Source organism: Lactuca sativa, chromosome 4, assembly GCF_002870075.4.
Source record: "Lactuca sativa cultivar Salinas chromosome 4, Lsat_Salinas_v11, whole genome shotgun sequence".
Lineage (NCBI taxonomy): Eukaryota > Viridiplantae > Streptophyta > Magnoliopsida > Asterales > Asteraceae > Lactuca > Lactuca sativa.
The window spans coordinates 253,007,893-253,021,379 of NC_056626.2; the positions used below are offsets into that span (position 1 = coordinate 253,007,893).

The window sequence follows — 13,487 nt, forward strand, 5'->3', positions numbered from 1 at the left end:
AAGAAAGTAATAATTATTCCCGGGGAAATGCGCAGGGGCAAAACTGTAAAATGCGAAACGGACAGGGAGAGCCGTTGAAGGGTAATTTGGGAAAGTGTGGTTTAGACGCTTTAATGCCACTCACACCCGCACACAAACCATATGGGCTGCTTTGCAGTGAATGCCAAGGAACACACAACCCACAAGGAAGCCGAAATGGTAATTTATTTTGTAGACAAAAAGGTAAATATGTTTTTATTGATTTATTTTATAAACACTACATAAAATACATTATATTCAGTTAGGTTTTATAAATTTCCTATGCAGAACATTGTTATATTTACATGTTAATATTTCATTATATCCATTAAATTTTGATAAAATTTTAATTATTATCATTTTCAACCTCCTGTTATATGTTAAAATATTTGAGATACAAAAAGTGTTGGGAACGAAACGAAAATAAACCTATAAAATTGATCAATATATACCGATTTTAGTAGATTTTGTCCATTTATTTGTTATAAACTTTTATTTATATTTTAGATTAAAGTAAAATTAGATATTTTAAAATACGATATTTGTAAAATATAACTTATTATTAAGAAATAATTAGAAAAACAAACGACAAATACATAAAATGTACTTTTATTAGTATTTTTTTTCCAAAGGAAAATAAAAATAAAAAAGAAGAGAAAGAAAGGAAGGAAGGAAGAAAGAAGACCATGAAAGGAAATGTAACTCAAGTCTACTTACAGGTTGTTGTTGGTGCTGTCGTTACAGTTTAGCTTCTCTCTCCCCACCCCCCACCCTTTTGCTGCACTCCACATTACCACCACTCATCTCTCTCTCTCTCTCTCTCTCTCTCTCTCTCTCTCTCTCTCTCATCGCATCTCATCTCATATTTGTAAGCTGAACAACTGATTTGGTGAATACCATTGCTGTGAAATTACTTTCTCATTCTCTCAATCTGTAGCTGTTTGCAGAAATCTACTTCCACTGTTGCTTTAATGTGATGGAAACAGCGGCTTCCGCCACGACTATGGAGGATTGTTGTGTCAAAGTAGCAGTACACATAAGGCCTCTAATCGGAGATGAAAAGCTTCAAGCGTGTAAGGATTGTGTCGCTGTCGTCCCTGGGAAACCTCAGGTTAAGGAATTGCCCACTCGCTCATCTCCTAATCGTCTCTTCTTTCGCTGATTGCTGATTCCCTAATTTGGTTTAAGTTTTGGTGGCATTGATTGGTCTAAGAGATAAATGAATCTGAGTTATGAGAGATCCAGTAGATCTCAAATGTGAAGTACCACAATTACCATCAATTCTACCACTACGATTACGCATCGAATTTCTCTTTATTTTAACTTATTTGGGGGAAATCTGAAGAGCCATCCAAGATGCATGTTTATGACTGTGATAGTATTGTTCGTGATCTGAGAACTAACTTAACTTTTAGTTGTGATGGTGCTTTCTGGAAGTGTTTTTTTGTCATTAATTGGGAAATTGCATGCGCAATTAAGATTTATTGCAGATTAACAATCATCACACATTTCTTCACACTAAATACCAAGTTTGGTAAAGGTTTATAGGTAACCCGTGGTAGGGGTGTTTTCTTGCTTTTTGGTCTTCATGGTTTCCAACACAAAATGATCGATTTTAGTGTGTTTATTAATGTATTAACTGACTCATTAGTCAAAGACATAACATGAGTATGCAAATCATGAACACTTTTGTGTTAGTGTGTTGATTTATACTCTCTGATCATTTGCTATTAACCTGTAATTTCTTTTTCTTTTTTACCAATTTACCAGCTTTTGTCTTCTCTCTTCTGGTAAACTATCTGAATCATTCAGCAAAACGAGATAATGAAGTCTGAAAAACCTAATAGAGTTATATTTCGTTTATGGACCTTAAAAGAGTCTCTTTTCATAGCTGATTCTATTTTGGTAGTTTGAGGTTGAACATTCTTTGATTCATATATAGTTTTGGCCCTTCTTCAGACTTTTACATAAAAAAGTTTCTCTGTGATTAGTATCTTCTCTAGAAAGGAAAGGGGTTACCAAATCAAAAATCATTTATCTATTTGTGGAACTTTGTTATAGATTTTAGAAAGCAAAATCTCTAAATGTTATAATCACTTCTAAAAGGTCTGAAACAGTACTTAAGATTGTAATTTACTTTTTAATATATAAATATCTAAATCATTGATTACATTACAGGTGCAACTTGGTACACATTCTTTTACTTTTGATCATGTGTATGGAAGCACTGGAACCCCATCATCTGCCATGTTTGAAGAGTGTGTTTCTCCTCTTGTTGATGGTTTATTTCAAGGATATAATGCTACTGTTTTAGCTTATGGCCAGGTATTTATTTATTTAAACAATGGAGATATATTCATATTCTATATATATATATATATATATATATATATATATATATATATATATATATATATATATATATATTATGATGATATTTAACAATTAAAGTTTCACAGACTGGTTCAGGAAAGACATACACCATGGGTTCTGGATGCAAAGATGGTGCCCAAACAGGGCTTATTCCTCAAGCTATGAGTGCTTTATTCAACAAGATTGAAAGTTTAAAGCATCAAATAGAATTCCAGTTGCATGTCTCTTTCATTGAGGTATGCTCTATTGCTCTCCTCTCCTCTCCTTATGTCAATTTACTTTAATACCCTTCAATCAATGTTTTAATGAAATATTCTCATGTGAAGATTCTAAAAGAAGAAGTAAGGGACTTGCTGGATCCCAATTCCAGTAATAAATCAGAGTCACCAAATGGGCAAAATGGGAAAGTAAATATTCCAGGGAAGCCACCAATACAAATTCGTGAAACTTCAAATGGTGTCATAACACTTGCAGGATCAACTGAATGTGGTGTTCAAACCTTAAAAGAAATGGCTGATTGTCTGGAACATGGATCTTTAAGCAGGGCAACAGGGAGTACAAACATGAATAACCAATCAAGGTTTGTAATCTTTAACATCATGCACACTATTTTCAATGATGAGGATGAGGGGTATTTATGTCTTTTGCACATACTAGAGATCGAGAGCGAGTCCCTGCCCCACCTTGTTGGGACAAAACAGTAATTTTGTCCCATTAACATCAGTCGAATAATCAATCAAGGTCAACATCATGCATTCTATTTTGAATGATGAGGATGAGGGGTATTTATGTCTTTTTCACATACGAAAGATCGAGAGCAAGTCCTTGTCCCACCTTGGTTAGGACAAAAAAGCAATTTTGTCCCATTGACATTAATTTTAGTTGAATAACCAATCAAGATTTATAATCTTAACATCATGCATGCTATTTTCAATGATGAGGATGAGGGGTATTTATGTCATTTGCACATATGAAAGATCGGGAGCTAGTCCCTGTCCCAACTTGTTTGGGACAAAAAAAAGTAATCTCCCATTAACGCCAGACAGTCTCAGTCTCAATCTAATGCATGCCAAACACAGTACAACCTATTCTGTCCTGTATATGTATTTATGTGTGGTCACCTTTTATATGTAGTCGAGAGCGATGAGGGGTATTTATGTCTTTTGCACATACAAGAGATCGAGAGTGACTGAGTCCCTGTCCCACCTTGTTTGGGAAAAAAAAAGTAATCTTGTCTCATTGACAGTCTGACAATCAATCTCAGTCTGATGCATGTCAAACACAGTACAACCTGTTCTATCCTGTCCTATCCTGTATATCCATTTATATATGTTCACCTTTTGTATGCAGTCGTTCACATGCCATTTTCACAATAACGGTTGAACAAATACGAAAAGGTGATTCAAATTCAAATGACTCCATGGGTGATGAATATTTATGTGCAAAGTTGCATTTAGTTGATCTTGCTGGATCAGAAAGAGCTAAAAGAACAGGTTCTGATGGAATGAGGTTCAAAGAAGGAGTTCATATCAACAAGGGTCTTCTTGCACTTGGAAATGTCATAAGTGCCCTTGGTGATGAGAAGAAACGAAAAGAAGGTGCTCATGTTCCCTACAGAGATAGTAAACTCACTCGTCTCTTACAAGATTCACTTGGTGGAAACAGTAGAACCGTTATGATTGGTAACTTTTTATAATTTATAATCCTATAATCATATACTTTTATATTTCCAAAAACATAGAAGTTATCAATTTATAAATTTCCAGCATGTGTTAGTCCTGCTGATATAAATGCTGAGGAAACTCTCAACACATTGAAGTATGCTAATCGCGCTCGAAATATCCAGAATAAGCCTGTGGTAAGTCATAAGTGTAGAATTACAGTTCAATTTTTTTTCTTTGTTTTTGAAGGGTTTGACTAAAATAGGACCAATGTTTTGACTTTTGACTTTTGACCATTGACCAGGTCAATAGGGATCCAATGTCCAGTGAAATGTTGAAGATGCGCCAACAATTAGAGTGTTTGCAGGCTGAACTTTGTGCTCGTGGTGGAGGTTCTTCGGTTGAATTACAAGTATGTCAACAAAAGAGTTAAATGCAATAAATAGCAACATACTTTTATTAATTTATTTATTATACTTTGAAAATTCTACCTATTTATAGCAAATGTCATTCAAATACAAAGTAAGTTTCACTGCTATAGCTGAATAGATTTTCAAAGTATAAGAAGAAAAAATTGAAAGTCTTCAAAGAAATGGAAGTATGTTGCTACTTGGAATATAAGAAATTGCAACGTACTTTTGTTTATTTGATCATTATTTTATTTTTTTAATTTTTAACTTGATTTAGGTACTAAGGGAAAGGATTGCTTGGCTTGAAGCTACCAATCAGGATCTTTGTAGGGAGCTTCATGTTTACAGAAGCCGAGGCATTGCCATTGATCACTCTGAAATGGATACTAAAGTATGCATGTACTAAATAATAATTTTTCACTATATATAATTAAATTTCCTAAGTGAAAATAAGTTATATACATTTACAACAAAAAAAGATGTTGAAATTTGAATAGACATTTAAATTTTTGTCATCGAATTCCATTACTTTTGTTGGCAACAAAACATGTGATATATTAGATTCTTTTTTAGATTTTTAGATTCCAAAAACATTCTAATGTATTTTATATATAAGTTTGTGTAAATGTAACCTGATAACTACTTTTTGCAGGGTGATGATTCCTTTTGTTTGGAAAATGAAGGAATTAAACGAAGCTTGCAAAGTAGTGTTGATTCATCTGATTATCAGATGAGTGAAAGTGGTACTTTTTTACCTTATTTGAAAGATCTAATAAATTCAATAAATGGCAACTTACTTTCATTTTATCACAGCATTCTACTTTCAAAACTTTTCTTCTTTTCAAAAAAATCTTCCCAATTATAGCATTGTACTTTCAGTTTTATTAGGAAAGAAATAAAAGTAGGATGCTATAAAGAAAGTATGTTGCTATTTCTTGCATTTAACACTATCTGAACTTTATCTCTTAGTTAATGGCATTCTTGTAATATTGAAAATAGGTGATTCTACTGGTATAGATGAAGAAGCAGCAAAAGAATGGGAGCACACCCTTCTACAAGACTCCATGGACAAAGAACTACATGAATTGAATAAACGCTTAGAACAAAAGGAGGTGTGTAAAAATTTTTTTATTTTTTATTTTTGTATTCACAATTTTTCTTATAAATTTAAATTTATTTATGCAGTCGGAGATGAAACTTTTTGGTGGATTTGATACAATGACCCTTAAGCAACATTTTGGAAAGAAAATAATGGAACTTGAGGATGAAAAAAGGGCAGTACAGGTAAAACTACATAAAAAATAAACTATATTCATTTTTTTTTTACATTTTTTGGTAATTCAATATTAACATTTACTTGTTAATTCACTTATGAAGAAAGAGAGAGACAGGTTGCAGACTGAAATTGAAAATCTTTCAGCTACTTCAGATGGCCAAACACAAAAATTGCAAGATTTACATTCCCACAAGTTAAAATCACTCGAATCACAGGTATTTTATTTTATTTTTTTATTTTTATTTTCATATCATTGCTAATTAATAAATAAACATGTTCCTATGAATTTTTACACAGATTCTGGACCTGAAGAAGAAAAAAGATAGTCAAGTGCAAATTATGAAACAAAAACAAAAGAGTGATGAAGCAGCCAAAAAGTTACAAGATGAGATACAATTCATCAAGGCACAAAAGGTTTAGTTTTTAATTATGTCATATTTATTTATTAAGGTCAAATTTGGTATTAACTTATTTAAGGATGTAGGTTCAACTGCAACACAGAATAAAGCAAGAAGCTGAGCAATTCAGGCAGTGGAAAGCATCTCGTGAAAAAGAATTATTGCAGGCATGTTCTTTTTTCTCATGCATTTTCATACAAAATTATTTGGAGCTATATGCTAGATATAACAATGTAGTTTCATTTATCTGTGTATTATAGCATCCTACTTTCATTTATATCTATTGCACCATTCTACTTTAAAAAAAAAAACTATTAATTGGAAAATCTATCCAATTAAAACATTGTATTTCCAATTTTTTCTTTTAAGGACATCATACTTTGAAAAATCTGCCTATCACAAATCACAATACTGTAATAGGAATTTAGGAAGAAATAAAAGTAAGATGCTATATATAATGTACAAATCAATGAAAGTACGTTGCTATTTCTTAAATTTGATTATTTGAACCAATCATTTATCCCATATGACTTTTGTTTGTCCATTTCTTGATGTTAATGCAGCTAAAAAAAGAAGGGAGGAGAAATGAATATGAAAGGCACAAACTGCAAGCTCTAAATCAACGCCAGAAAATGGTCAGAATTAGATTCTTTTAACTATTTAATTATTTATGATTATTTAACCTCATGAAAACTTCTACCCAATTATAACATTGTGTTTTCAAACATAGTCTATTATTTTCTAATGGTTTTTATTGCATTATTATGCTATCAACTTTTAGGTTCTACAAAGAAAGACAGAAGAGGCTGCAATGGCAACCAAGAGGCTCAAAGAATTGCTAGAGGCCCGCAAGTCAACACGTGACAACTCAGGTTTGTGTTGCTAAATGATGAAAATTTACTCTCATTCAACATTGCAAAAGGTTAAAATGGTCATTTAATCACTATTGAGTCTAAAAGAAACCACACATAGATCATTTATAACTGAACCATGGTTGTCTTGCAGTGACTAGCAATGGAAATGGAACAAATGTACAGGTAAATGTCATTATTAAATTTTGGTTATTCTGGGGGCAAAATTGTAATTTTAATATATTTAATAAACAAAATTTTTTGTTTTCAGAACAATGAGAAGTCATTGCAGCGGTGGCTTGATCATGAGCTGGAAGTGATGGTGAACGTTCATGAAGTTCGACATGAATATGAGAAACAAAGCCAAGTGTATGCATCTTTTTATTTTTATATTATTATAAAAATAAGGTTGAAATTACAATGCCTAAATGAGAAACTTTGGTTATATCCCAGGCGTGCTGCACTTGCGGAAGAGCTTGCTGTTCTTAGACAAGTTGAAGAATTTGCTGCAAAAGGAGTTAGTCCTCCAAAAGGAAAGAATGCTTTCTCTAGGTACAATTTTATTCTTCCTTTTTACCATTTAGAAAAAAGGTTAAACCTACTTTCATTATTTTATGATTATTATTTATATAGTTTAGTTTAGTGAGTGGATGAATTAATTTGTGTAGGGCGTCATCTTTATCACCTGAAGCAAGAATGTCAAGAATATCTTCACTAGAGAGCATGTTAAACATTTCATCAAATTCACTTGTGTTCATGGCTTCACAACTCTCCGAGGCAGAAGAAAGGGAACGTGCCTTTGCTAACCGTGGACGTTGGAATCAGCTCCGATCAATGGGCGATGCTAAAAATCTGCTTCAGTATATGTTCAATTCTCTTGCAGATGCTAGGTAAAAACTAAACATTTATTATACCATAACCATCCTACTTTCTTTCCTACCCAGTAATAGCAAAACATCATTTACTAGTCACTGATTTTTGTGGGTATTTTTAGGTGCCAATCATGGGAAAAGGATATTGACATGAAGGAAATGGACGAACAGTTGCAAGAGCTTGTGGGTCTTCTTAGACAAAGTGAATTAAGAAGAAAAGAAGCCGAGAAGGAGCTAAAACTTAGGGAGCAGCAAACTGTCGCAACCGCATTGCCTTCATCTGCCTCCGTAAGACACAAGTTTTCAGTAGTCAGTAGACAGTAAACAGTAGCAGTATAACATAAAACTTTTTGATTACTAACTCCGGTATTGGAAACAGGGAAACTCCCACAATTCGCTAAAACACTTGGCTGATGACATGAGCGGACCGTTATCTCCAAACTCTGTACCCGTACCAAAACAACTGAAATACACAGCAGGCATAGCTAACGGTTCAGTCAGGGAGTCAGCCGCCTTCATAGACCAGAAACGAAAGGTCCGTTCACATTACATACATCCGTAATTTTACTCTTTCCTTTTTTATTTATTTATACTGAATTTATCTCTGATTAAAAATCTTAATTATGACTACAACAGATGGTGCCGATTGGTCAGTTGTCTCTGAAGAAGCTGGCTCTGGTGGGCCACTCCTCCGGGAAACTATGGAGGTGGAAGAGGAGCCACCATCAATGGCTACTCCAATTCAAATGGAAATGGCAAAAACCATGGAGACTCTCCGAGCTTATAAAACACAGCGATGAAACAATCATGAGAACAAAATCTCGCGCACATGCAATATCTGACGTCATTTATCATCATAGACATTAACAAATTTATATTATATTATATTATATTGGTATTGTATATTCATTCATCTCCAAGAACATGGAAATAAGTGGAGGGAAACGAACAAGGCTGGTGGGTGTTGTGTTGGAGATCGGTGGTTGTAGATGATGGATAGGTAAAGTTTTATATAAAGTTGAGATGTGTGTGTTAGGATATTATGAAGATGAAATTAGTGTGTGGATGTATGGGTTTTTTTCTAGTTTGATTTTTTTGTTTTTGAAATTTATATATAAGTGTTGTAGTTGTTGTATTGCTAATTTGTTTGTAGTGAAATTGTATGAGTAATGAGTGCAATTAGTGGTTTATTAACAATGGTAGAACATTTTTATAATGTTTGCCAACATTATTGTCGTTTTAATTTTTTTATAAGATGACATGACGTTTGTGAGTGGTTTTGCAAAATGTTACTATCCATTTGTGTTTCTTGTATTTCATTACGTGGTTCTTGAATTATGGTTATATATGTTGGTCCATGGAGACGTGGTTATTCTCGTTTTATCTGAAAATTACTTTTCAAAAACTCATAAACGGTGGCAAAAAGCAATTTTTATAAAGTTATTTTGAAATTACGAAACACTCATAGAGATGCTTATGGTCCAAGGTTCGATGTGTTTTGGCTGGAATTCATCACCGGTGCCGGCGGGCCTGTGGGTTCGGCACGGTTGTTTTGGGTGGGTTCATCAACGGTTTACTTTAAAGTCGCTCCTCTTGCTCTTTTAGTAATAAATAGTTTCAAACAATAAAGATACATCTCAAATACATTATTTAACAATAAACACTTCAAAAAATGTTTTCTAGGGTTCATATTCAATGTCTTAGTTACTACATTGATAAAATGCTAGAAATCTTTTTAAAAAGATAAATAGTAGTGATCTTATGATTGATCTTACAATCCGCTTATACATCATACTCTAATCTTACCCAAGAACAACTCACGTATGATCGAGTTTGGATTACTTTTTGCAATTTTAATCTTGTTTAATTGTAATTATTTTACATCAAAGAAAATGAGCTTGACTGCTTCTTCTTTCTCTCGTTGTTACTCGAGTTTTTGACTTTTCCTTCAGTGGTTCAACTTTAGCTTGAGGTCTCGGTTCAAGTGCTTTTCATGATTGTGGTGTTTGCTTGACACGGGCATTCATGTCCTTACTTAGAGGTCAAGTTGCCACCTGTCTTTCGAGGGGAATTTCCCAGCCTATGTTGGTATATGTTATCGAAGGCAGAATGCTCTTAATTATCATAATCTCAACTATTTTCAAAGTGATGATGAGCTCGATTATTTGCTTACCAATTAAAAATGACATCCTCCTAATCATAAACCGCGGAAGACACAAAAATCTATATCAATGAAGATGTCGTGGCTATTATTTATCGTACTCTAAACCAAAAATTTGGGACCACTACGATAGCAACTAAAGTATAAAATGTATTTGGTTTTTTTTATTTTTTTCTTTATATAATCAAATATAATACAATATGTATTTGATAAAGTTAAATAACCGTTGGGAATTGATTTTTGGTATAAATTTCAATAAACATTAAAAAAAAAATCGGATTAAACCGAAGATTAGATGTGACAAAACTTACATAACATGTTAACACAACATAAAATTAAATAGATTTACATGTCACAACAGGGAAATTAAGCAGGTAATATTAGAACAAATATAAACTAAAAAATGACATAATAATTTATATGTTTTTTTTTTTTTTTTTCAATTTCTTTAGATAAATTGGATATGCTCATATGCCTAAAAAAACACATCAAAGAAAAAGATTTGAGCTATTTCATTTCGAAAACCATCTATCCGTCTATGTCAAAACTTTTTTTTTTTTTTTTTTTGTTTTTTTTAACCTTTTCTTTTTCCTTCCATACTTAACACTCTCATTTCTCCACTCCCCTCCACTTTTCAAACTCATATGATTTCCACATTGCCATCTACATTCTATGCATTTCGTCTTTCCACATGCCAAACTCCTGCTTCTTGTTTTTTACTTTTTATTTTGCTTACCCGAACTCTTACTCTTTCAACACATTTACGTGATGTTTGTTTTGGAAGTGGTTAAATGTCTTTTGTCTTTTTCCAAGTTTGTGGAAGAAGACGTGCACTTGCGAAACGTCTACCCGCTAGAAGGGGAAAGTGCTCAAAAAGTACTTTTGTAGAAAAACAAACGAGACCTTAATGTTTCAACATTGCACGACCCAACACATTTACAAAATCAAAAGTCTCAAACTGCTAACCCGACATGAAGTTAGCATGAAATAAAATGGTTGACACGACACGACAAAAATTATTAAATGGTTATGGTTATGATGAATTTTTTTTCAACTCATTTAATATTTCAACCCAACATGACAAGACACGTTTTTTGGAACAATCAAAGACCGAACTTTTATCTGGTTTTGCGACGCCTCTCGTACGAGTATTAGAGAAAGTTTAACTTTTAAAACCATTGATGTAGAATTTGGCCCCAAAACATAAAACACAAGTTTTTGTAAAATAAAATTTGGGCCTAAAACAGTAAAACACCAATTTAGGTTAAATTGTATATGAGAGTGTTCCATTCAATATCATTACAAAGGTTAAGATGAGATGGACCATATAGATTATGGCCTTCTAAATATCCAGTAAGCAAAACCATCTTCAACTTCATGTATGAGTACATTTCAAGATAATATGTTAGTCTTGGAGTCTAATGAGTAATATTAGAGTGAGAATATTGAATAGAATTGGGTAATAAAAATAACCCAACTCTTAAGTCTAGATTCCTAAAAACATTTGAAAAACTTTTTTAACAACGATTTCGTTTTATTAAAAATCATTTCCAAAACCATTTTACATATCATAAATCATTTCCATAATCATTTCATAATAGTACTTTATGACAACCGGGAGGATTCTGGCACTGGTCATCGTTAGAAAAGAGTAAGAAAAATAGATGTAATAGCTTAATATTATAATATTTGATTTCGAGATAATAAAAATCAAATGTGACGTTACATTTATTGGTTAAAACGATTGTTAGGCTTGAAAATAAGTGTCCAAAAAATTATACTGTTTTCTAAGCTGGTTAACATATTTGGAAAGTACTCGTTAACATGATCTCAATGATATAAGATACGTAAAAATCCGACTCCAAAGGAAGAAGTTATGGATTTTATAAAAATAAAATTCAACCACATAATTAAAATTAATTACATCAAAACAATACTTAGGGATTGATTGAGTTTTGACTAAAAGTGCAAATAGAAGATTCTTATTACTCCTTAAGATAAAAACTTTAGGACAAAGAATGTCGAAAGAAGATTCTTGACTCTTGAAGCATTTTGGTCCCAAATCTTGACATTTATGAGTATGACATACTCTCGCCCGTATAAGATGTCCTTTCAGACGTTTTGAGATGTCTTGAAGCATAAACTGTGTACTTGGTTCTTAGTTCTTCCCCATGCATGTGCTAGGATGTCCTAATGTGTTAAGAAGTTAGGGTGTGTTGGTATTAAGCACTTCTAGCCATGCAAAATCATATAGTTGGAAGCTTTATGACTTATAATGATATTTTGGGCTTAGATTTGGAATTCGATGTAAGGAATTGATGGATTAAGCTCTTAATAAGAAGTTGAGGTGGCCAGGTGTGTACACTGCGCGTACCAAATGGTACGTTGCACGTACGTTGTCAATGTAATGAGTTTTTGGTTAATTGAGTACACCCCGTGTACAACTGAGTAAGCCCAACGTACTCAGCTGAGTTGACTTGGTTGTTTTGTTAACTTTTGATCTTAACCAGGGCTGGACCAATTTTAACCAAAGGGCATTTTGGGTATTTTGATATTAATTTAAGTTAGGGAATGGTTTAATTAATAGGTGACGAGTAGAGCCAGTATTCAGATTAGAGATTTATTCAGCTATCGGCCAGACTACGAGTTGAGTTTTCCTCACTGTACTTGTGGGTCGAAGCACCAATGCCGACCCACTAGGTTACGTATCCTGGTTTATAGGATTGTGTTATGCTAGTTAGATGATTGATTTGTTGTTCTGTATGATTATTTGTGTTTGCTGGATATGTGTTTTATGTTTATCTGTACATATGTCGACATATTGTGGTTGGGTTGAGGTACTTTAAGGGCCCTTCGAGGCGGACCAATCAGGCCGAAGGCTCATATTTGCATGCTACTGTTTGTTGCGTTGTGTGATTGTACTTTGGGGGAACTCACTAAGCTTTGACTTACAGCTTCAATTTATTGTTTAAGGTATATCAGAGGATCTTCAGAAATCAAAGGCATGATTGTGCACATCTTCCTGTTTTTATGACATTGGATATTGGGATACCCTGATTTTGAATAATACTTTTGAAACAATGGTGTTGTAAACAATTTATGGATGAAATGGGTTGTTTTTGAAAATATGAAATTTTTATCAGAGCCTTGGTTTAAGAGAATTGGATGAACATTCGTGTGAATCTAGACTTAAACTAAGGAGCTTCAAAAGTTTAAAAATGGTTTTCAAAACTAACCAAGGAAGGATACGATGCGTATGATCAGCCGGAGTAAGAAATTATACCCCAAGTTACCAACACTATTAATTGATATAATATTTATGGTAGAACAGCATGCTAGTGATAGGCTAGGGATCTTCTAAAATTGCACGATAAAATTGCCTTATAATGATGCCTAATTAAATATATGGGTTGATTGTGTAAATCATCCATACTTGTATAGTGGGATTATGCTCCATGGATTATCAA

The 13,487-nt window shown here is 33.1% G+C and overlaps 1 protein-coding gene across 4 annotated transcripts; it reads left to right on the plus strand.

The window, feature by feature from the left end:
- Nucleotides 1–637: 637 nt before the first annotated feature.
- On the plus strand, nt 638–9,132 carry LOC111889166 (kinesin-like protein KIN-4A). 4 transcript variants are annotated; one of them, XM_042901349.2, is made up of 24 exons: nt 638–737; nt 966–1,129; nt 2,197–2,343; nt 2,478–2,627; nt 2,718–2,971; nt 3,742–4,073; nt 4,158–4,249; nt 4,357–4,464; nt 4,740–4,853; nt 5,115–5,205; nt 5,462–5,574; nt 5,648–5,746; nt 5,840–5,953; nt 6,036–6,152; nt 6,223–6,303; nt 6,700–6,771; nt 6,918–7,008; nt 7,142–7,173; nt 7,259–7,356; nt 7,441–7,539; nt 7,656–7,877; nt 7,982–8,147; nt 8,239–8,394; nt 8,496–9,132. In XM_042901349.2, exons 2-24 carry the CDS (start codon nt 995–997, stop codon nt 8,724–8,726), a joined length of 3,114 nt encoding a protein of 1,037 aa, XP_042757283.1. In that variant the 5' UTR covers nt 638–737; nt 966–994; the 3' UTR covers nt 8,727–9,132. The 4 variants fall into 4 exon arrangements, with proteins under 4 accessions (XP_042757283.1, XP_042757282.1, XP_023741077.1 ...); XM_042901348.2 differs by having other exon boundaries at nt 690–737; nt 956–1,129; XM_023885309.3 differs by lacking the exon at nt 638–737 and adding an exon at nt 749–886.
- Nucleotides 9,133–13,487: the final 4,355 nt, after the last annotated feature.